We start from the raw sequence: 22,650 nt of genomic DNA on the forward strand, positions 1-22,650 counted from the left end.
GGTCTTTGTCTAAACTACCGACCCGACTTACTACCAACTCGATTTTCCTTTTCATTCAGTCAGATTACAACGACATTGTGGTGTTGGCCGTTTACTACCAACCAGACTTTCCATTTCATTCAATTAGATTATTACGACATTGTGCCTTCTTAGATTTTGGATTCTTCCTTTTGAGCTCCTAGCAATGATTGTATTTTCTCTTCAACTTCTATGTGGAATTGCATCCGGCATGTGCTCCTAAACTTTCTTGGGATCCTGGCGTGGCATAGTGCGTTTATTCCACATGTGAGTTTTGTGTTGTGGTTAGCCATGAAGAATAAGCTGACCACGCGTGATCACATTGGTCAGTTTGCTCCTCCTGCCAATCTTAATTGTGTTGTATGACTCTACGTTGGAATCTTTATCTCACTCCCCTTTTCATTTTTTTTTCTTTCTTTTCTTATATTAAAAAAAAAAATTCAAACACTCTCACCTTTCCTTCGACTGCCGTTATAGTGAAGGTCTCTGACGGCATGTGTTGATGAGGTGTGGAATGTGGACTATGGAGTTCCCTGGTTCACCCATCTTGGCCTTCTTTTGTGGAATATGTGGTGGCCTAATGGTGGGGGAAATTTCTTCTTATGGTGGTTAGAAAACTCTCTATAGTAATCACTATAATGTATATGGTGTGAGCGGAATAACCGCATCTTTAATAATTGTAAAAAAATTCTTACTTCAGTCATTCAGTTAATCACCAATATGATTTGGTGTTGATTGTATATTTTAAAAGCTAAACCTTCCACCTTAACATGGGGGTCTTCCATAATTGGAATGTTGCTGCTCCTTAGGCTCTAAGACGTTTGTTACCTTCCCGTGCGTGGCTTAGGCTTTGGTTTTCAGGTTTTTCCTTTTGTTTGCTGGTGCTTTGAGTTTTCCTCTCAGTCCGTTGTTTTATTTTGTTGTTCTCTTTGAGATTTGCCCTTGTTAATATATTCTTTATTTAACAAGAAAAAGAAAAGTTATTGTCTCGTTACTATTTTCTAGTATTTCCTTCTAGTAAAAGTTAAAATTTGTTCCCAACGTCTAGGACTATACACACGACAGGTGCATTATCAAAAAGCGAGCAATAAACGTTGCATTAGTAGCTAACTAATATTACAGTTTATTAATATTCTTTTTAATTTATAAATGAGAGACTAAGGTAAACTCACTTCTATCATTTCAATTATCAAAAAGAAAAAGAAAATCCAGTTAAGCCGAATCGGGGTTCGAGGAGATAATCCAAGGTCGTGGCCGGTAGACCGAAAGGGGGCGGAGGAACCAAAGCAACAAAGTTTAGGGATTAGCTTTGCCGTGTAACTTTAAACTTTACTTACTTCTGGTATTACCCTTCTTGTTTAATTATGCGTTGGAATATTATATTTACACATATCAAATTACTTATTCTATATTTTTAAAATTTTTTAAATATTTTTCTATCAAGAGTTAATGGTGTGTAGAAAATATTAAAAAAATTAAAAGAATGTAGAAGAAGTAATTTGAAATGTGTAAATATAATATCTCTATGTTTCGAAGCACCGGGGTCAATTAGGGAAATTAAATGATTCGGGTGTGTATTATCCAAATTATAAGGCAGTCTATAATATATAACAACCATTTCTTCCAGGTTTAGTGAAATAGTTTAGATCGGCCTTTCCTCTTCCTCCTCCTCCTCCTCCTCCTCCTCCTCAGCTTCTCTCTCTGTAATTTCTGAGTGTGTCTCTAAATTCTAATGGCGATCTGCTTTGCTCCTCTATCCACCTCATTCTCAGGTATGTGACTGAATCGGAAATCTCGAATAGCAGATTCTTATTCTTAATTCATTCATACAACAAACAAACAACAATATCGTGTGTGTATTGTTTAGTCTGATGTTATAGTGATGTTTATTTTAATGGGTGCAGGCGGCGGATGCCAGCTGAAGGCGCGTGAGGTTTTGTGGTCCTCCGCCAACGGCAACGGCAGCGTCAAGGCCAAGGCCCAAACCCAAAGGAAACGTATTCACCTGCGAACCGGTCGCAATTTCACTGTTCGTGCCGAGTACAGGTAATATTCCGTTTCCATACCAAATTCATCCAATTCATCATAACCACTTTCCAACTTCTCAATTGCTCTCTGTTTTATTCGATTCCATTGTACATGCACTGCAGTGACGATAGTAGAGGTGGCGGCGGCGGTGCTGATTTCGTCGCTGGTTTTGTGTTAGGAGGTGCTGTCTTTGGGACTTTGGCTTACGTTTTTGCTCCACAGGTGCTTCCATATCTAACTCTTCTGAGCTTCAACATTCATCATGTTCTACTTGTGTTCATCATATTTATTTATTTACCTAAATATACGCTTTCTCACCCATGGATGTCTATCTATTTTACTCCTGCTTAATGAAGTCAAATCTGTATGCTTACCAAAAGAAAACTGACTAATATTCTCCTAATTACCATGCTTCCTTGGAATAAATCATTGCTAAGATTACACCTTTTTTTTTGGTGAATATTATTTTTGTAGTACTCTAAACAAAGAAGAAAGAAATACTGTTTCGTAGAGTAAATCCATTATTTGACTGTTTTAGGATGTTACTTTTATATCCTTGCCGTGTAGTTTTATGTGATTTATTATACTGTTGATGCAAGCAAAGAGATCACTGCAATGATGCTCTAGTGCAGAAATTTGGTGCTCCAACTTTGTCTGATGACATGCCGAGTCTTACTATTATTATTATTATTATTGGTAATTTAAGTTTAGATTTTAGATTCCCATGCTTCCATTGATTTCAGGATGCAAACTGCTCTATATGAATGAAAAGATTGGCAATGTGTGCTCCTTATTCGCAAATTACTATTATCTGTCTAAATGTAGTGCTCTTTATGTGGTCTTGATTCCTGTTGACTACATACCTTCACACCAAGGCCCTTAATCTTGTGCTTAGATTAGCGATCTCTTAGTACCAAGGGGTTTGAAATGCACTGCAAAACATTAGATAGAGAGATTTGTAAATGACTACTAGAAAGGAGTCCCTTGAAAATTATTTGTTGAGTGGCTTTGTAATTCTCATATTTTTGCATTTTCAGTCGATCTATCAAATGTTTTGTAATGCATTTCTTACTACTGTAGTCCAATCCCTTGATCGTTACAAAACCCTCATCCAGCCATGCCTTAAAGTTATAGGATGACTATTCCGAATATGTTTTTTCATCTGGATTTTGATTCTGGATGTCACTTTTATCTTGTGCAGATTAGAAGATCTCTCCTTAATGAAGATGAATATGGATTCCGGAAGGCAAGAAGACCTATATATTATGATGAAGGTTTGGAGGTAACTGGACATCCAGCCTTTCCCACTTGTTGGATATGCAATCTATTCTTGTTTTTTTTTTCCCTATTTTTTTTCTCTATAAGAAAAAAAAAAATCTCATGGTTACTTTTCATTTTCCTGGAAAGCAGAAGACTAGGCAGACCTTGAATGCAAAAATAAGCCAGCTCAATTCAGCCATTGATAATGTGTCTTCTCGTTTGAGAGGTGGGAACAATGCACCCACGGTGCCAATAAAAAATGATCCTGAAGTGGAAGCTACCATGTGAGATTCGTTTCAGTCTCTTGAGCTACCAATGGTGCTAATTAATGGGGTTTAAATCTTTTGAGATCAATATATGTTTAAAACTGGATGTGTAACTATGTGGTCTTGCCACCATAAATCTTTTGGTGGATGTTGTTTATTTCAGTACTTTGGTTATAGTAGTCAGACTTTGCAAAAGCTGTCATTTCAAACATAATTTTGATTACAAGTTTGGAGGATTAATAAAATGGATTTTCAGCCTTTTGAGATTTGTTGGTAATGGATAAAGTCCTGGTTCAGATGTCTTCTGAGTGAGCTGAACCTAGTTACAATTTAGTATATTGTGTTTCACATGAACATGATTGATCTTTTGGAGTGCAGAAGATGTAGCTGATAGGCTATTTGGCTTCAATTAAAATAGTCCTGTGCTGTGCATGCATGTATTTTTTTACTGTAAGGCTTTGGTCAAGATTAGAAAATAGTCCTGTGCTCGATCGCCTTACTAGTGTTGGGAGTTGTACTCCCCAGCGTCGTATAACATCTGACTAGTTTTCTTTCAGCTGGCCATATGTGGTCTTCTCTATGTATTCTTTATTTGCAAAGTAGGATTAGGATTTATCCTTCTCTGTTATTTTTGCTAGATTAGAGTGCTGCATTATTTTAGGAACCTTAGGGCTGTGACTTGATTCTAAGCTAGGTTGAGTTGGGGCTTACTTATCGAAGTTTCTGGTGCTGGTTGTGCTTTATCTATTTCTGGTGCTGGTTGTGCTTATCTATGTTGTATGACACTCTTTATTCGGATATTGTGATGCGAGTGAACATTAGGTGATGCATATTTCACTACTTATTCAGATGCTAGAGATCCCAAAACAAATCAATGTTCATTTTTTCCTTGTGTCCATAATAATTTAGGAGCTAGTAGTTCATCTTGTTCATCCATTTGTCGATTATAACGGGAAGGTCGGTCTTCGATTTGTGCCATCCAAACATGGAGCCTTTCAAGGTTCGTCCGCCGCACAATAGAGAAGGGGAATTAATTTGAAAGCTTGTTGTAGTCGAGGTTTTGTACTTGTATGAAAAAAAAGTGAAGTATTTACCAATTTTGTGGCTTCAAGGGCTTCATTGATGAAGGGGGGCAAAGCAGTGCACTCAGAGCAATAGTCAACACCCGTTCCAGCTGTTGAGTTTGATCAACTCAGAATCCGATTTACGATCACAATCGTCATCCGGTTTTATAAAGTCAGTCATTCCGAATGCTTCTCCGTTTCCTCTTTTCCTCTCATTTTTGTCGATGCTAATGATCCTAGGCTCCTAGCTGCACCTTGAGCTCTAGGCCCCTCAACGGCTGTCGGCCGGCCGTTTAATTAATTAGTTGTTTACAGTTTTTACTGGATGAATACAATAGTACTGGTACAGGTACTCACCCCTAATCCAACAGCAACAAGACCAACGAAGGCGACGGTTGGATCCCTTTTCAAGCTTAGCTTCCTTCCAAGGAGCCCCATCCAGTAGAAAATCCACATGAGAGGAAGCTAGCGAGGGGGAGACTAGGACTCGTCGTGCTAATACCAGAAATCGATAGCAGAAGAAACAGAAACAATACAATCACATGAATCAAAAGATATATACTCCAATGCTTGCCGGCCAATGCGCATTCATTCAATTGAGAGAATATTGTTGACGCCTTTCAAGCAACAATGCCATGCCTTAACCTTAAGTGCATTAGTGACTCAGGGACGGAGCCATAAATTTCTTCTAGTAGGGACAACCGAAAATAACTGAATGACAGAATAAGAGCACTATTGCTCATATAATATTTGAGATGGAGTATATGTAGAATGAATGTATGTTGGATATTAGATACATATATTTTCTTCAAAGATAACCCGTGTATATTATATAATTGTAGTCTGCAACTAAACAAACGAATTACTGGGGGCATCTTCCCCAGTGAGCCTTAGGGCTGGTTTGGTATTGCTGTGCTTTGAAAAAAAGATGTTTCTGCTGTGCTGTGAGAATAAGCAGCTGTGAAATAAAGCAGCAGAGTGTTTGGTAAACTTTTTTGTAAAAGTGCTTTTGAAAAAAAAAAAAAAAAGCAGTATTAGAGTGTTTGGTAAACTTTTATGTAAAACAGATGTGAAAAAAAGCTGGTTTTTCAAAGCTGGGTTTTGCAGCTTCTTGTTTTTGGCTTTTTTTTCATCCAAAACTGTGAAAAAAAAGCTGAAGCTGAGTGTTTACCAAACACAAAAATAGCTCCCAGCATTTTTTGATAGCAGCTTTTTTCAGAATCACCTTAGTACCAAACCAGGTCTTAGAAAAACAAAGGAAAATTTTATTTAAATCAATATTCCTTTTTTACACTTAAACTTTAAATATTACTTTTCTTTTTTATTATATTACATAATTACCATCCAGTAATTTCCGGTCCATGCAGTGACTACTACCACTAAAAAAAGGAAAGGAAAATGCAAGCATTACAATTCAATTCAAATTCAATGCGTCTCATTCATTGCAAGTCAATGGATCCGATGAATTTGATGGTTCGTCGGAGGCGGCGGACACAAACAGTTGAATGTGGTCGAGAAAGGTGAGATGCTGCGGCCTTTCATTGCGCTTCACGTACCCACGCGCCTCTTTCTCCGAATACGCGCTCAAACCCCTCCTCCCGTTCTTCATCCACAGCTCCCTTGCGTAGCTGCTGTGCGCAAAATACGCCTCCGCTTCCTCCGCCTCCCCCTCCTCCAGGACCACCAGCTTTATGGGCAGCCTCTCGTAGTGACCGCGACTCGTGCCCTCCAACTCATCCATGCGAGCCAGCCCGCCACTCGACACGCCGTACAACTCCCCCGTTACCCGTTCACCCGATCCTGGCAGGTTGAGGAGAAATGGCACCTGGTAGGGCCCGCACACCAGCGGAAAGTTTTCTTGGGTTCGGTAGCTGCCCAAGAATACGGCGTCTCCGCTTCTCATCAGCTCCTCCATTAAGGCGTGGTTCCCAAACCCCCGCTTTAGGGTGCCGTACGTGAAAACCACGCTCCTCCTCGGCGGCGTTGTTATACCTGTACCTGTGGTTCCCTCATCGGCGGCAGCAACCATCTTCTTCCGCTTTTCCTCTTCTCCTTCTTTCAAAATTAAATCAAATCAAACTAAACTTGCAAGAGAAATAAGAGAGAATGCCAAGACGACAGTGATATGTATATAAATAAATAAATTTATATAAAACTTTAAGAGCTAATCGATAGCAGAGGGAGGTGGGCGGGTGGAACTTGGAATTCGAAGGCGAAAGGCCAATCGGCCAATCGTAGAAGTTAAAATTTAGAAATGAGGAATGACTTTGTTTTGGTATTTATAATATTAGGTAGACTAAATTTATAGATTAAATTTACAAATTAAATGCTCTGTTTTCAATAAAAAAATAAACATGTTAATCAATAGTAATAATTTACAAAATTTGATTTGCAAGTTTAAGCTCTCTTACCTTAACTTTATATTTACTAGCATTTGCCTACACATTTTGTGTGTATGAATACATTTTTTAAGAAATGAGAAGGAGAAAGGGAGAGAGAGAGAGAATGTGGTAGGAGTTGGAGGTTTTTGTTTTTGGTTTTTATATTTATATTTTTTAAAAATATTGGAGGTATTTTAAGATCATTTGTGAAATTTGGATCTGTGAAAAACACTAAAATTTGGACCTGTTAAATTACATTATTGCCCTTTTTTTTTTGTGATAGAAGACTAAGTAATATTTTCACCATCTTTTGATTGACAAAAAGGATTTCATTAATTAATAGAAATAGGACAAGAATTATCTACCCTCTCATTTCCGGTGCCCTCCTGTTTTGTGTGGTCATGTTTAAGGCACGTAAACATTTTATATTAATTTTTTTATAGAGATAATAAGACAAATATGAATAGTAATATAAAATGTTGACGTGGCTTAACCGTGACCACACAAACAGGAGAGCACGGGAGGGCACCGAAAGTTGGGGGGCAGACAATCATTGTCCATAGAAATAACCACATTTACCTTTATCCCATTATTTGTTTTCTTTATTGGGATTATCCTATTTATTTATTTATTGTTGGTCTTGGACTCAATAAATTAGGGTTGGACTCAACAAATTAGGGATTTGGATCTCATCTAGATCCAAATTGTGGAAATCCTAAGCATTCTTACATCTTAACTATTCATCGTGTATTGTGCAGTTAGAAATCTTTTAAATTTTTTTATTTAAAAGTAAACAAAAATAGTAGCTGACGAAAACTGACCGCACAATACACAATGAACGGCTATGACAAAGTGGATCCGGAGAGGATCCTCTTCCGCAAATTAGGATCAAATGACTCAAGTGAGCTGTGAAACCATTGACATTGAGAAATTGAGAGGGGATAACGCCGACACCAATGCTATAGAACGAATCCTACTCTAGAATACAAGATACCGATTGTTCCTATTATAGGTGGGCACATTTCAGTCAGGTTGGTTATTCGACTGGAACTCGGCAGCGAACCGACGGAATAGAAAAAAGTCAGTTAAATAGGCCAGCGAAGTCCACGAGTGGTGAAGTACTAAAAGACATTGGAGACGACATATACTAAGAGAGAAAATTTTTAAGGGTAAATTATTACACTTTCATACCTCAAGTTTGGAGTCTATTTCAATTCCTTACAACATCTTTAAAACATTTCACTTTCATACCTTAAGTACTATTTTATTTCAAAATAATACCTCTGTTACATTTTCCATCCATTGATTTGTTAAATGCTGACGTGTATATGCCACGTGTCAAATAAAATATTTTTTAAATTTTTTTAAAAAAACCTGAATTTTATCAAAAAAAGAAAAAAAATTGAAAAAAAGGGTAAATTACACTTTCATACCTCAGGTTTGAGGTCTATTTCAATTCCTTACAACATATTTAAAACATTTCACTTTCATACCTTAAGTACTTTTTTATTTCAAAATAATACATTTGTTACATTTTCCATCCATTAATCTGTTAAATGTTGATGTGGCGGCCACATACATGCCACGTGCTTGCCAAATGTCTGTCACATGGCAAATAAATTTTTTTTTAAATTTTTTTTAAAAAACCTGAATTTTCTCAAAAAAAAAAAAAAAAAAAAAAAGAAACCAATGCCTTCCCCCCCCCCCCCCCCCCCCCCCCCCCCCAAAAAAAAGCAACCCTAATCCAGAACCCAAAAACCTGCAAGAAGAAGAAGAAGAAGAAGAAGAAGAGGGAGGAATAAAAAATAAAAAATAAAAAAAGTCCCAGTTCCTCCCACCCGAGCCACCCCTTTCTCCCATCCCCCATCACCCTTCCCAAAAATCCCCCATCACCCACAAAAATTCCACCCGACACCCGAGATTAGGTGAATCTACCACAAAACCAGTCCAAAAATCATCTCAAACTCAAAGTATTTTCAAAACGCACCCATACTGAAAATCATGAGATCCTGCACGAGGGGGGCGGGGAAGGTTGCACGGCGCCGCGGGGGGGGGGGGGGCGGGAACGAATTGGGTTTGGGGTTTTTTTTTCCTTCTTCTTCTTCCTCCTGCTGCTGCTGCAGGTTTTTTTTTTTTTTTTCCCTTCTTCCTCCCTCTTCTTCTTCTTGCTGCTGCAGTAGGTTTTGGGTTAGGGATAGGGATGTGGGTTCCCCCGGGGGGGGGGGTCGGGGAGGGATGGTGGGTTTCAATTTTTTTTTTGAGAAAATTCAGGTTTAAAATAAAAAAAAATTTATTTGCCACGTGATAGACATTTGGCAGCCACGTTAGCATTTAACAGATCAATGAATGGAAAATGTAACAGAGGTATTATTTTGAAATAAAATAGTACTTAAGGTATGAAAGTGAAATGTTTTGAATATGTTGTAAGGAATTGAAATAGACTCCAAACCTGAGGTATGAAAGTGTAATTTACCCCTTTTTTTTTCTTTTTTTGAGAAAATTCAGGTTTTTAAAAAAAAAATTAAAAAATATTTTATTTGCCACGTGACACATATGTGGCAACCACGTCAGCATTTAACAGATCAATGGATGGAAAATGTAACGGAGGTATTATTTTGAAATAAAATAGTACTTAAAGCATGAAAGTGAAATGTTTTAAAGATGTTGTAAGGAATTGAAATAGATCTCAAACCTGAGGTATGAAAGTGTAATTTACCCAATTTTTAAACGTGTGATACATTCTTGGAGGCAATGCATGGTACTATATATAAGTCACCAGGAGCAAGATGGAAGATTAGTTAGGTGGCGGCCACAAAAACTCATTCAATTACAAAGGTAAGCTTAGGTTAAGTGATTAGGGTTTCTGTCAAAAGTGCCTGGAGTTATAAATTAAAAGTTTTGCTTCCAATAGAGCTTTGCATTGCACCATAATGTTATACAATCAAATGTACAAATATGAACAACGAATACATCTCACAAAAGAATTTTGCGAAATCAACAAAGGGTCCTAATTAAATTAGAAGCTGGATAAACGATCTGATCCAATGTCTGATCTAATGCGGGAACTATCAACATGGCATGCAAATGATTCTGCCAACTCTACTGCATCTTGAACCCTAAGTCGTGTGCCCTGCTGCCCCACCACTGTGGCTGCAACCCTTGCCGCTAGTGTACCTATTCCTTTCAAATCTGACACTCCTCGTAGAATACCATACAAAATTCCAGAAGCATATGCATCTCCAGCACCACAAGTGTCCACTGGTACACATGGAGAAGGAGGAATATATACAGCTTCTCCTTTTACACCAATGTAAGAGCCTCTTGGTCCATCCGTAACTGATGCCAGGGGAACAAAATGGCTCAGATACCTTGTAGCTGAAACGGGGCTCTCCTTTGAGGAAAAATGGCAGAATGCTCTTGCTTCGTCACTGTTTGCAAAAACAATGTCGGCATAGTTTCCAACAATTTCCCTGTATAAAGTTAAAATCACGTAAATCATTGTTCACTCCACGAATGTATACCAGAACACTCCCAAGTCCCAAATATCATAACCACCATCCATGCATCCTACATGTCACAAATGGTGTAGTGTTGACAAAACCAAACGTCCAATATTACAACCCTCTTTATCAATTATACTGCTAAGGAATTCATACACCAGTCTCAGATGAGGACATGAATTCTTTCCAATACCTTACACACAGGGACCCACAAGAACAATGATGGTAACTTATCATCAAGTTTCTAATGCCTCCATTATTTTAAAACTTTATTCCCTATATGCAATATAACAGAAATCATACCATTGCATTCAGTTTGTGTTAAAGCATGAGAGCCACCACAATACATGGCTTATTGAATAAAGTTTGAATGTCATCTATAAAATGTACAAGTATCATGCCGTAAACAAATTAACAATACCAGAAATCATCATAGTGTCTCTCAATGCAGGAGACATCTGATGCTGTAACTGCAACCAGGGCACCGCTCTTGCGTGCTACTTCACATGCTTTTGTAATTGTTTTGATTGTATCAGGAAGTTCGAATAAATAACCCTCGACTACAAATATTTTTGTATTGCAAACTGTGCTAGCCAAGCATGGATCATAATTAACAGTTGAAGATGTACCCTGGGACCATTAAAACAGGCATATTAGGGCCTAATTTGATTTACCTCATAAAAGGGATACATGAATAAATCATATATACTGATGAAAGAATTAACAGCAAGAAAAGAACGTAAGTGTCAGTAATATCGTAAAGCTTTTAGTCATCAAAACATATTTGACCTGATATGCAAGCATTGTACGCTGGGCATCTGAAGTTGTGAGAACTATCACCGTCCCTGTTGTCCCATCCTTGATAGGTTCAGAAAGAAAATGCAAATTTGCACGACGTAACTTGGTCCTATACATACGATGTGAAAGATTCTAAATTTTGTCAGATCACTCAACAAAATATTAAAGAACCTATAGAACAGTAACCAAATAGTTGAAATTTAAATACAAGCTGAGTGCCAACGACTGATATGGCAACCTTCAGTTATGTGATAGTTGCTGTATTACAGGAGATTTCAAAAGAAGAAGATAGGATTGATCCCTATATTGTAGTGATAATCAAAAAGCAAAAACCCTACTGAATTATGGTTGTAAGAGCCTGACCTGTAAAAATCACCCAATGGATCACTCCCGACACTCCCTGCCATAGCTACATTCAAGGTAGAGCCTGCAATGGAGCCACTACCAAGCCTTGCCAAGGCCACTAAAGTGTTGGAAAGAGACCCACCAGCAGCAGCCTTATAGCTACAACCATCCATAGCTCTCAAAACTCTACCTCTCTCTTCATGATTCACAAGCTTCCTTGTTCCCTTTTCCAATCCCAATTTCTCCAGGAACTCATCATCAACAGTCCCAGAAAAGTCGACCTAGGAAGACATCATAACAAATGCAAGAATTAGTTTATATCATTCCATACCAAATTAACATCTTTGCACACTTAGGTCAGCTCAGTACGAAGTACCACTCTAATTCCATTAGAAACTTGAACAGCATAAGCTACAAGATTCAAAATACAATTTTCATGTCCACCCCTTAATTTGCTTGGCTACAACAGGGCCTGGGGTGCAGGTAAACGCAGATGAAAGCGATTTGCAAATAAAGGCAAAGAGTATTGAAATAATAGTAATCAGTTTTTTGTGAGCCCTAATTCAAATGACGTATGTGCCTTGTGTGATTTGAAAACAGAAGACTGAAATTACAATCCTTGTTGTTTCTGTTTGGTTAAGTGAATGCTGTCATAAATCAAATATCAAACAAAGGGCGGCTGGTTGTTTCCTGATTTCGATTGTTTTCCTAAAACTGAAGCAAAGCAGCAGCATTGTAATTTGTAATTTGTAATTCGTAATTCGTAACCGGAACACAGAATTAAGCAAGCAAGGAAGCATTGAAAGAGAAGAGTAAAATTACCATGGCTTGTCCCAGGCCCAAAACGTCCCATCTATCAGGCGACCCAAAATCCCCGTCGGCGTATTCTTCTTCCTCCTCATCAGTATCAGCAGAAGGACTTTCATCTTCATCATCGTCATCAGCGCTCTCAAAGTGATCAGGTGAGTGAGCTCTAAAGCTACAGCAGCAGCAGGAGGAGGAGGAGGCACTGAGAAATCCACGTGGCCCTCTGGTCATGGTTGCGGTTGCGGGGGTGTGATGGAGAAAAGCAAAGGCGGCAGAGGAGCTGGAGGAGGAGGAAGTAACTCTATTTTTTGAAGAAGGACGCGATGGATAAGGCGCGGGGGGAGTGGAAGGGGGGTATAAAAAGACAGAAATGCGAGGGGAATGTGGAGAAGAGAGTGGTGGAGAGCAGCCCAGGGTCAGGGCCGCACTCGTGGCGCCGATTATGTGCGGAGGAGAAACAACAACCGATACAGACATCCTCGCTCTCTCGCTCGCTCGCTCCTCTCGCTCGCTCGCTCCTCTCTCTCTCTCTATCTATCTATCTACTTCTATCGAAATTTTCAAGCACTCGTGCCTCCTATTAGGAAGACCCCTTCAACCGCAACTTCTTCAACTTGTTTTTCATTCCGTTCAATCCGTCAAATCTTCTAATCTTTTCAACTTTCCTTGCATCTTTTTCCATTTATTTTATTTTATGTTTCTTATCATTTTTTGTTTCATAATTTGATTATTATTTGTACTTGGGTTGGGTTCGGCTACTATCCAGTTCACTCATCCCCTGGCATTTTTAGCTTCGGCCCAACCCATTAGTCCATCTCCATAATATGGTAAAGACAAAAGTACTTACTACGTTTCGCGGTCCCATAGGGCCACGTCTACAAAATAAACGTAATTGCTTCGCTCTCTCGCGAGTCCATACGATACGAAGCCACGGATAGACAGAGAGAGAGACACAGAGAGGTGAGCCCCCGGCCGATCCAGAATTTTAGTGTCAATTACCACTTACATTTGATACTTTCGCATTGTTTCAATTCATCTTGCTGTAATCATTAACTGAAATTGTGGAGTAAATCTGTCTGATGCATCGATCTGGCTGTTTATTTCTCCATCTCTAGGTGCTCGAACTGTTGAAATTCTGAACTTGATTTTGTGTAATTAGAGCAATGGACCATGCTGAGCTCACCACCGAACAGGTTCGTCCTACTTCCGATCACTTGTTGCCGTACTTTCCATGGGAATTGGGAATTACAATTCGCAAATCTCATCTTTGGATCTGTCTGTTTTGTTTTGTTTTGTCGATGAAGCTGTTTGATTTCCCATTTTTTCCTTGTCAAGGTTTTGAATAGGGACATCCCATGGGAGACTTACATGACCACTAAACTCATCACTGGAACCTGCCTTCAGCTCTTGAGGCGCTACGATAAAAGATCCGAGAGCTACAGATCACAGCTTCTCGATGATGTAATTCCGCCCACTGCTCCTTCCTTGTCTGTTTTACTTTTGCTTTTCTTTATTTGTACATTCATCCCACATCCATGTTGCTCGATGCTGCCTGGCTTCATTCCATGCTTTGCTTTTCCTTAATCTTAGTGGAGATATCTTCTGGATTGGCTGAAAAAGATTGATTTTTCTTTGTCTTCTGGTTTGTTTCTCACAATGATGTTGGCAAGCTGTTCAAATGTGGCAGGATGGCCCTGCTTATGTTCAAATGTTCGTTGGCATTTTACGTGATATTTTCAAGGAAGAAACGGTGGAGTATGTCCTTGCTTTAATTGATGAAGTGCTTACAGGTACCAAATCGGAACATCTTGTGGATTAAAGATTGCACGCCTTTTCATAAATCCATAACCTTTTCTCTTTTCTATTTTTAGCTAACCCAAAAAGAGCAAGATTGTTCCATGATAGTAGTCTTGTTGATAAAGATATCTATGAGCCTTTCTTGAGGTCAGCACATATTTACCAATTCTGTGACACCCTAAGTAATCGTTTTGTCTGTGCAAAGAAAAAAAAAAAAAAAAAAACCACCGCGTTTCTTTTCAGGTTGCTCTGGAAGAGTAATTGGTTCATACAAGAGAAGAGCTGTAAGATACTTGCTTTAATAGTGAGGTACTCAAACATGACACACATCTAAAGTGAAATTCAAATATTTAAAGAATCAATAGAGTGCAGTTTATTTTCATTAATGTTTCTCTTTTAATATAGTGCCAGGCCAAAACTCCAAGATGGCTCTTCTGCAAATGGAGAAGCCTCAAATTCAAAGAGAAAAATAACTACTATTGATGATGTATTGAAAGGATTGGTGGAATGGCTGTGTGCACAGGTATGCTTTCAGCTTGGGGTTACACGTTCTACGAAATGCAATAGAGTACTTTAAAAGTTGTCGGACCAGTGATTTCCACATTTCCTCAAATTTAATCAATTATTCTGTTGATATCGCAGCTATCGCTTAGTGGTTATCATTTTGGATGATATTGGTTGTCTAAACATGCTTCTTATGGTATATGTAATTGCAGTTGAAGAAGCCTTCCCATCCCAGTCGTGGTATCCCAACTGCCATCAATTGCCTTGCAACCTTACTAAAGGAACCTGTAGTTAGATCTTCCTTTGTTCAATTAGATGGGGTGAAGTTGCTTGTTCCCTTAATTTCTCCAGCTTCCACCCAACAATCTATTCAGGTAACTCTTATTGTAGACAGCTTCCATATTAGTTTCTTGACTTTGTGATTTTCTTTTTTTGACAATATATTTTGTTTCAAACAGCTTCTTTATGAAACATGTCTATGCATCTGGCTCTTATCTTATTATGAACCTGCAATCGAGTACTTGGCTACTTCTAGAGCTCTACCACGACTGATAGAAGTTGTCAAGAGTTCCACAAAGGAGAAGGTGAGGATCTTGCCTTCCGGGATGCTATATTGTTTCATTCAAGATTAATTTGTGTATACTTGTCCGTGTTAAACTTGTCCTTATAACAGAGGTGTACATGTAAATGCATCTTTTATTTGTAATATGGGTTTGGTTATTTGTGGTAGGTTGTCAGAGTTGTTGTTTTGACCCTGAGGAACTTGCTCTCAAAAGGGACGTTTGGTGCTCAAATGGTGGACCTTGGACTGCCACAAATCGTTCAGAGTTTGAAAGCACAAGCATGGAGTGATGAGGTGAAAAACCGAGAGACTATATGCTTCTTTTGATAGTCTGCATTTTATGTGGTCGGACCAAAAGGACGGCATTCAGACTAACTTGGTATAACAAGTTAAATGAAAGGAACCAACTTGCTCGTGGAGCTATTGTTGTTCTTGTACATGCGTTCTTTTAAATTATAAATCATTGATGCGGTTTCCCTAATGAAATGAAGTTTCTTGTAGGATCTCCTGGAGGGATTAAATCAACTGGAAGAAGGTATGAAGGATAACATCAAGAAATTAAGTTCTTTTGACAAGTATAAGCAAGAAGTCCTCCTTGGCCATCTTGACTGGTCACCCATGCACAAGGATCCAATATTCTGGCGAGAGAATATTACCAATTTTGAAGAGAACGACTTTCAGGTACTATTTTGTTTCTTGCCCAAGATTTCTCTCTTCTAATTTGCTAGTGTTTCTCCTTTTATGGAAGAAATTAGATTATTTGCTTAATGGCTGGTGTTGTATACTTTATTTCTGGGTTCTATTGGGCTTAGTTAATTCAGTGGGGCTGAACTAATCCTTGAAATTATTTGTCCCATAAGATGTGTCTCCGATGTTGTGTTGTTATTAATCGCAATAGGGTATCTGTCATGAGTCCTAGGTTTATAGCTAAAACTTGGTAGTAGCTACTTTGAGCGTGCACACAGAGACACATGCTAATGCATATGGTATTATGGTTACTGGACTACTCAAGGTGTTTCATGTGTTTTGTTAGTTTTTCCTGGATAGCTTTGTTTTCCGAGACACTGTTGGATTACATTCCATGGAAAAGTGGTAGTGAATTGGGTCCATTTACTTGGTTCTAAAGGCAGTATTAAATTATATGCAGAAAGTAATTGCAGATCTTTTGAAGAAACTCGTGGCTCTCGTAGAACTAATGATGCATGACCTTGTCTTGCAGATTCTTAGAGTCCTGATTACTATCTTGGACACATCCAGTGATCCTAGGGCTTTGGCCGTAGCCTGCTTTGATATCTCACAGTTTGTCCAGCAGCATCCGGCTGGAAGAGTCATAGTGACGGACCTCAAGGCCAAGGAACGCGTGATGAAACTGATGGATCATGAGAGTGCCGAGGTCACCAAAAATGCCCTGCTATGTATCCAAAGGCTTTTCCTAGGTGCCAAGTATGCGAGCTTTTTGCAGGCTTAGAGATGCATTCCTTTGAATGGCGGAGCAATGAGGCAGCGTTTTAGTCTAAATGGTATTGTCCTCCAAAAGAGATGTTTATGAAGGAAGGGCAGGGGTGTCTCTGTCACAGTAGTAGTAGTGGTTTACATATTTATGTGTTTGAGTACTACATTTTATAGGGCTGTCTGGTTATTTGAAAATTCATTTGTTGCTGTGTTTTTTTAGCTTTCTTGGTTGGTACTTGGTACTGAGCTATAGACTAAAGTAAATTCCATCTGTAACCCTGCTGGGGAAATAAAATAAACTCTCTGTATTCAGCAGTCATGTTTGTTGTGGAGATTTTCGTTCCTTAATACTTCTACCTAAATGGGTCCGTCCATTGGACCGACTGACAATTATTAACAATGGCAGGGACGCATGGCCAGTTGGCCAACCAGGCGTTTCACTTGGTTGAATTATTTATTTGAGAACAACTTACGGTATAACTTCGCATGGCGTCAGCTGCCAATGAAACAAAACATATGGACTGCCAGTTATTTTTAGATGACGTTCGGATTCAACACATTGGATAATAACAACTCCTGGTTGGGTTGACGACACGTTTCTTTGTCACACGCAAATAAAAAGGGTGTCCATGTCAATTATCTCCTTTGGTTTGGGATTGCCACCATATAGATCTTCTCGGAGAGAGATGAGAGAGATGGAGAAAAAGAGTGAGAGGGAGAGGAAGGAGCATAAGGGAAAGGTATGCAAGAGGTGTAAAGAAAGTTACAGAGTCTCCTCTTAACACCTCTTCCTCATGCCGCTTCCACCCTTCTTTCTTCGTCTGTCGCCGTCATGACGACCAGAAAAGGTACAACTCTGAACTCTCTCTCTCTCTCTCTCTCTCTCTCTCTCTCTCTCTCTCCATTCCAATGTGTTGTCCTGAGTTCTTTTTTACTGTAATTAATTTCGTTGAATTTCGATCTTTGATTAGTGTAGTGGATGGATGGAGTGAGAATTTTTGAGTCATTGTTTAACTAACTGGTGGATGCCAATTTGCATAATCTGTGTTTCTGATTCAAGATGGGTTTACTTACTTTCTTCCTCGATCTCGATTTCGACTTTGATTTTGATTTTGAGTTCGGGTTGCATATCACAATTCACAGGCAGGAATCAGGAATTTAGTATAGGAAGTAGGGGCACTAGGGGGCGGGGTGGAATAGCATATATTCTCACAGGTCGGGTTTACAATTTAGGCTGCGTAGGTTTGAATTATCTAACTTGGAATACTGAGAATCAAATAACAGTATATTTAAAAGTCAAGTTATTCTACTTGACCTTCAAGATTATGGAAAACTGCGAATGTTTCCCAGTCGACTAGAAATATCGGGAGAGAGAGAGAGATCCAATAACTATGATTCTATCTTTCCTAGGGTCTGGTATATTTGATTAATTAGAAAACACACCTTAACTTGATTGATGTTTTATTATTCTTTATTGAATTGAAGGTACTATGAATTGGGACCCAACGATCCACCATACGCTACTAAGTTCTACGACTGTTGTGGGGCTGAGGATCCTGAGGCATCCGGCTGCACTACCAGTTTCCATGTTTCATATGATGACAATTGAACCATGTAATATCTCTCTTCTAAGTTTCATCATTTCATTCAGTCTTGCTCTTGCACTCTAATCAAGTTTCTCTATCTCCATTCTCCAATAATCTCATCTCTTTTATATAAAAATGAAGTTGATGCATAATTGTTAATGTCTCTGTTTGCATGTTTGTTTCATGGGATGATGGTTTCTATATATGGTTTAGATTACTGCAACTCAGATCAAGTTGGAAGAAAAACAATGTTATGTAAACAAAATAAAGGAGGAGACAGGACGGGGATATCTGGTGTTTTCGGATTTGATGTATGTCCTTTTCAATTGATTTCGGATTTTTCTTCTCCATTTCCCGATTAGTGGGCGCTAGGGATTTGCTTTTATTACAACACTTGATCCTTTTTTGTCTCCTCTCTTCTCTTCTCTTCAGAAAAGGATCATCGTTGGATCCTTTTGCCGAGGATCTTAGGCCATCTCCAACCGAAGGGTCTAGAAGGCCAGAGGGCCGAAAATAACCCGAAAACCGTCTCCAACTGAGAGCTAGGCTAGATGGCTCGTGGGCCCCACGGAATCTGAAAGGGTCAAAGGGCTGGCTGGTTGGAAAATAGAGCAATCATGTCGGTTATAACCGACAGGAATGCTTAAACAAAAATTTGAATCCAACGACTAGTTGACTAGCCATTGTATTCAAATTTTTTTTTTTTTTTTTTTGGTTTTTTGGGACAAATTTTTTTTTTTTAAATTCTTAAAAATTCTATTTTTTTTCCTATAAATACCTAAACCATTCATTAAATTTAAGTTCTAATTTTTTTGGTTTTTTGGGCCAATTACCGTTGTAGTTTTTAAATTTAAGTTGTTGGATTTGAATTTAAGTTATTGTAGTTTTTAAATTTAAATAATAAATTATGTCTGGTCCTATGACCCTTTGGCCCTCGGTTGGAGACGGTTTTTTGTGACAAGGCTAAAACAAGCCATATGGCCCTCGGTTGGAGATGGAGGCAAATATGACCATGTACTGTTCATTAAAATATTAATATCTTAGAGGGTCAGAGGGTTAAAACGAGCCCTCTGGCCAGCCCTCGGTTGGAGATGGCTTTAGGGATTTCGTGATTGGAAACGTTTCGTATATCGTGCGGTCAGAAATCATTTTAAAATTTAAAATTAAATGTAAATAGTACTTAACGAAAACTGACCACACGATGTACAATAAAGGTCGTGATCACGAAGTCCCTAGAATATGATCCTTTTCCCTTCTCATCAACTCAAAAATCTAATATTTGCTTGTAACCCAACAAAAAAAAAAAATCTGATATTTGCTCCAATTTTCAACCTTTTACTTTCGTTGGTTCTATATTGGTTGGTTATTCTCCACCTGGGTTGTACTTATTTTCTTAATTCTTGATCCTCATATTAGTTATTCCTTCAATTCTTTGATTTTTATCCATATTTCGTTGGATCTGTTGTTGAACAACTTATGCCTTACTTTCACATATTATTTACATTTACATTCTGTGCGCGCGCGCGCGCGTGTTTGGTTATAAATTTCCAAATTTTGTGGCAGATCCATCTCTTCTTTGCTCGATTATGTTTGCATTGTTTTGTTTATTCAATAATATGGCTTCTTCTTGTTGATATACTGTATCTGATACTCCTCAAAAAAGCATCACCAGCAAAATTCTGGTGTTAGTAAATTCAGCTGGGGAGTTGTTAAATTCGAATCCGTTTCTCCTTCTCCTTTGCAAAATTCTCGCCTTTCAGTTGATCGTACCCCGCGCTCTGTCAACTCCAAGGCTGCTGTTGAGCGTTGCTCACCCAAGATCACTACCCCCACCCCCACCCCACTTGATGTGAGTTTACTTTTACCAACTACACCTGTTTGTAGTCTTGTATTTTCTTTTTTGGTACTACATTTCGTTTAGTTCCTTTGAACTTATTACAGCAAACGTAAATGATGAAATCAGTCCTTATTTGCGTATTTTGATCCACATTGTTGATTTATATTATTTTCAGAACCAACCGATACGGGTTGCAAAGGGATCAGAAACTCATTTAGGTCTTGTTCAAGAAGATCTGAAGAAGGCAAAGGAGCAGATTGTTCTGATTGAGAAAGAGAAGTAAAAAACAATTGACGAATTGAAAGAAGCGCAGAAAGTGGCCGACGAGGCACATGAGAAACTCAGAAAGGCTTTGGTGGCTCAAAAGCGAGCCGAGGACAATTCTGAAATTGAGAAGTTTCGCGCTGTTGAGTTGGAGCAGGCAGGAATGGAAGCATCGCAAAAGAAGGAAGAGGAATGGGTGAAAGAGCTTGAAGTTGTGAGGAACTAACATGCTTTGGACGTATCCACTATACTTTCTACCACTCAGAAACTTCAAAGGGTGAAGCAAGAATTGACCATGACCTGTGATGCCAAAAATCTGGCACTGGCTCATGCTGATGATGCAACCAAGATTGTTGAGATTCATGCCAATAAGGTGGAGATTCTTTAAGCCGAGTTGACTTAGTTAAGGGCCTTGCTAGATGCAAAACTTGAAACAGAGCCTAGCGAGAGCAGCAAGGTTAGCCTTATATCGGAGGTAGACTATCTCAAACAAGAACTTGAGAAATCAAAAGGTTACGGGAGAGAGATTGACAGAGAAAGAGGCTTTCATTGAACAGCTCAACATTGAGCTAGAATCAGCCAAGATGGCTGAATCTTATGCACGTAGTGTAGTTGAGGAGCGCAAAATTAGGGTTGAACAATTAGAGATGCAGGTTGAAGAAGCAAATAAGTTGGAGAGGTCTGCATCAGAATCTTTGGATTCAGTCATGAAACAACTCGAGGGAAACATTGAGTTGTTGCATGATGCAGAATCTGAAATTTTTGCTCATAAAGGGAAGGTGAGGTTGCTGGAAATTACAATTGGAAGACATAGAGGGGATCTTGAGGATCAGAACTTTGTCTTGAGATGGCCAAAAAAGAAAAATATGAAATGACAAAAAGAGTTGAGTCACTTAAGTCTGAGCTTGAAACTTTGAAGGAGGAGAAAACGCAGGCTTTAAGCAATGAGAAGCTTGCCACATCCAATATCAAACCCTATTAGAAGAGAAAAACAAACTCATAAATGATTTGGAAAATCCTAGGGATAAAAAAGAGGAGCAAGAAAGCAATGGAAAGCTTAGCTTCAGCCTTACATGAAGTCTCCACAGAAGCAAGAAAAGCCAAAGAAAAACTGCTGTCTAATCAAGCTGAGTATGAGAGTAATGAGTTGCAGATAGAAGACCTGAAAATGGTCTTGAAAGCAACCAACGAAAAGTATGAAGGCATGCTTGATGATGCAAAACACGAAATGTATCTTGTTACAAGTAACCTTGAACAATGCAAGACCGAGTTTAAAATCGCAAAGGCTGACTGGGAGGAGAAAGAACTTCACTTGGCGAATTGTGTGAAACATTCAGAAGAAGAAATCTCTTTGAAGGAAAAAGAAATAAACAGGCTGCTAAATTTGCACACAAAATCCAATGAAGAAGCTTGTGCTTTGAAGGACGGAGAAGCCCAGTTGAAAGATAGCTTGAAGGAAGTTGAATATGAAGTTATCTTCTTGTAGGAAGCTCTTGCAGAAGCAAAGGCTGAGAACATGAAACTAAAGGAAAGCATATTGAACGAAGAGAACGAGTTCCAGTGCATTGTTAATGAAAAAGATGAGCTCAGAGACAAGGAGGCAGCTTCTATTGAAAATATTGAGGAATTGTCTAGATTACTGGAGGATGGTGTGGCGGATAAGCGTGGCAAGGAAAATGGTGAGCTAACAGATAGTGAGATAGACTATGATTTGCCTCCAATGGTAGTTGAATTCTATGAAGAGAATGGGCATGGACGCTAACAGAAACCAAGAATGGAGCTTGCACCAAGTCCATGAGGAAAACTCACGGGAAGAGAATAATAATGTTGTCAGCAATGGCAAGGCTGAGGAAAGCTAGAACATGTTTTATTAGAAATGTGTAGAATGTAGATCATCCATCGTATCTTTTGAAAAGAATATAACTGATAATGTAAAGCTTTTTTTTTCCTCATCATTTTTCATGATAATAAGCACATGAAAAAATTCGAAATTCGTGATAGTTGAATATTAGCATTTATCCGGATCAAGCCACCACCCCATATTAACACTTTCTTATGCACTCAAATCAAATTAAAACGCACGTCAATAAATATGCACCGATAGAAAAAGACACAAAAATAAATAAAACCTAGAAAGAAAAATAAATAGAGCGCGTTAAGCAAAGGAAGAAAGCGGTCATT

General features: G+C 38.7%; 5 protein-coding genes and 1 pseudogene across 6 annotated transcripts; 4 read left to right on the forward strand and 2 right to left on the reverse strand.

Moving 5' to 3' along the window:
• The first annotated feature begins 1,626 nt into the window (after nt 1–1,626).
• On the forward strand, nt 1,627–3,830 carry LOC103951481. The gene is made up of 5 exons (XM_009362862.3): nt 1,627–1,790; nt 1,923–2,064; nt 2,169–2,268; nt 3,248–3,328; nt 3,457–3,830. Exons 1-5 carry the CDS (start codon nt 1,751–1,753, stop codon nt 3,592–3,594), a joined length of 501 nt encoding a protein of 166 aa, XP_009361137.2. The 5' UTR covers nt 1,627–1,750; the 3' UTR covers nt 3,595–3,830.
• A 2,100-nt stretch (nt 3,831–5,930) lies between these two features.
• Nucleotides 5,931–6,892, reverse strand: LOC103951482 (putative gamma-glutamylcyclotransferase At3g02910). Its single transcript, XM_009362863.3, has one exon. It carries the CDS (start codon nt 6,663–6,665, stop codon nt 6,072–6,074), a length of 594 nt encoding a protein of 197 aa, XP_009361138.2. The 5' UTR covers nt 6,666–6,892; the 3' UTR covers nt 5,931–6,071.
• A 3,007-nt stretch (nt 6,893–9,899) lies between these two features.
• On the reverse strand, nt 9,900–13,136 carry LOC103951483 (uncharacterized sugar kinase slr0537). The gene is made up of 6 exons (XM_048565296.1): nt 12,996–13,136; nt 12,483–12,956; nt 11,679–11,941; nt 11,307–11,424; nt 10,939–11,147; nt 9,900–10,487 (listed from the first exon to the last, which is right to left on the reverse strand). Exons 2-6 carry the CDS (start codon nt 12,942–12,944, stop codon nt 10,034–10,036), a joined length of 1,506 nt encoding a protein of 501 aa, XP_048421253.1. The 5' UTR covers nt 12,945–12,956; nt 12,996–13,136; the 3' UTR covers nt 9,900–10,033.
• A 206-nt stretch (nt 13,137–13,342) lies between these two features.
• On the forward strand, nt 13,343–17,097 carry LOC103951486 (V-type proton ATPase subunit H). Of its 2 annotated transcripts, XM_048565297.1 has the most exons (12): nt 13,343–13,427; nt 13,583–13,660; nt 13,803–13,928; nt 14,155–14,257; nt 14,339–14,411; nt 14,508–14,573; nt 14,670–14,787; nt 14,981–15,142; nt 15,227–15,352; nt 15,499–15,624; nt 15,832–16,011; nt 16,550–17,097. In XM_048565297.1, the coding sequence occupies exons 2-12, from the start codon at nt 13,631–13,633 to the stop codon at nt 16,796–16,798; spliced, it is 1,359 nt and encodes a 452-aa protein (XP_048421254.1). In that variant the 5' UTR covers nt 13,343–13,427; nt 13,583–13,630; the 3' UTR covers nt 16,799–17,097. The 2 variants fall into 2 exon arrangements, with proteins under 2 accessions (XP_048421254.1, XP_048421255.1); XM_048565298.1 differs by lacking the exon at nt 13,343–13,427 and having other exon boundaries at nt 13,434–13,660.
• A 141-nt stretch (nt 17,098–17,238) lies between these two features.
• Nucleotides 17,239–18,527, forward strand: LOC103951487. The gene is given in 3 exon segments (XM_009362866.3): nt 17,239–17,561; nt 17,563–17,630; nt 18,268–18,527. Coding segments are annotated over 3 exon segments (342 nt in total). The 5' UTR covers nt 17,239–17,411; the 3' UTR covers nt 18,392–18,527.
• Nucleotides 18,528–18,559: 32 nt separating this feature from the next.
• LOC125468938 lies at nt 18,560–22,416 on the forward strand (annotated as a pseudogene).
• The last annotated feature ends 234 nt before the right edge of the window (nt 22,417–22,650 follow it).

This window comes from the organism of the source record quoted next, unplaced genomic scaffold (genome assembly GCF_019419815.1).
Source record: "Pyrus x bretschneideri cultivar Hongxiangsu unplaced genomic scaffold, Pyrus_bretschneideri_v1 Contig4, whole genome shotgun sequence".
NCBI classification, from domain to species: Eukaryota; Viridiplantae; Streptophyta; class Magnoliopsida; order Rosales; family Rosaceae; genus Pyrus; species Pyrus x bretschneideri.

Bases quoted from the DNA above. Each gene is read 5' to 3' on its own strand.
- LOC103951481 (XM_009362862.3), top strand. From the start codon at position 1,751: ATGGCGATCTGCTTTGCTCCTCTATCCACCTCATTCTCAG. The intron at 1,791-1,922 runs GTATGTGACTGA...TAATGGGTGCAG, and splicing joins TCTATCCACCTCATTCTCAG to GCGGCGGATGCCAGCTGAAG. The intron at 2,269-3,247 runs GTGCTTCCATAT...TATCTTGTGCAG, and splicing joins CTTACGTTTTTGCTCCACAG to ATTAGAAGATCTCTCCTTAA.
- LOC103951482 (XM_009362863.3), bottom strand. From the start codon at position 6,665: ATGGTTGCTGCCGCCGATGAGGGAACCACAGGTACAGGTATAACAACG.
- LOC103951483 (XM_048565296.1), bottom strand. From the start codon at position 12,944: ATGTCTGTATCGGTTGTTGTTTCTCCTCCGCACATAATCGGCGCCACG. The intron at 11,942-12,482 runs GTAATTTTACTC...ATGTCTTCCTAG, and splicing joins TGGGCCTGGGACAAGCCATG to GTCGACTTTTCTGGGACTGT. The intron at 11,425-11,678 runs GTCAGGCTCTTA...TCGTATGTATAG, and splicing joins CCATTGGGTGATTTTTACAG to GACCAAGTTACGTCGTGCAA.
- LOC103951486 (XM_048565297.1), top strand. From the start codon at position 13,631: ATGGACCATGCTGAGCTCACCACCGAACAG. The intron at 15,143-15,226 runs GTAACTCTTATT...TGTTTCAAACAG, and splicing joins CCACCCAACAATCTATTCAG to CTTCTTTATGAAACATGTCT. The intron at 15,353-15,498 runs GTGAGGATCTTG...TATTTGTGGTAG, and splicing joins AGAGTTCCACAAAGGAGAAG to GTTGTCAGAGTTGTTGTTTT.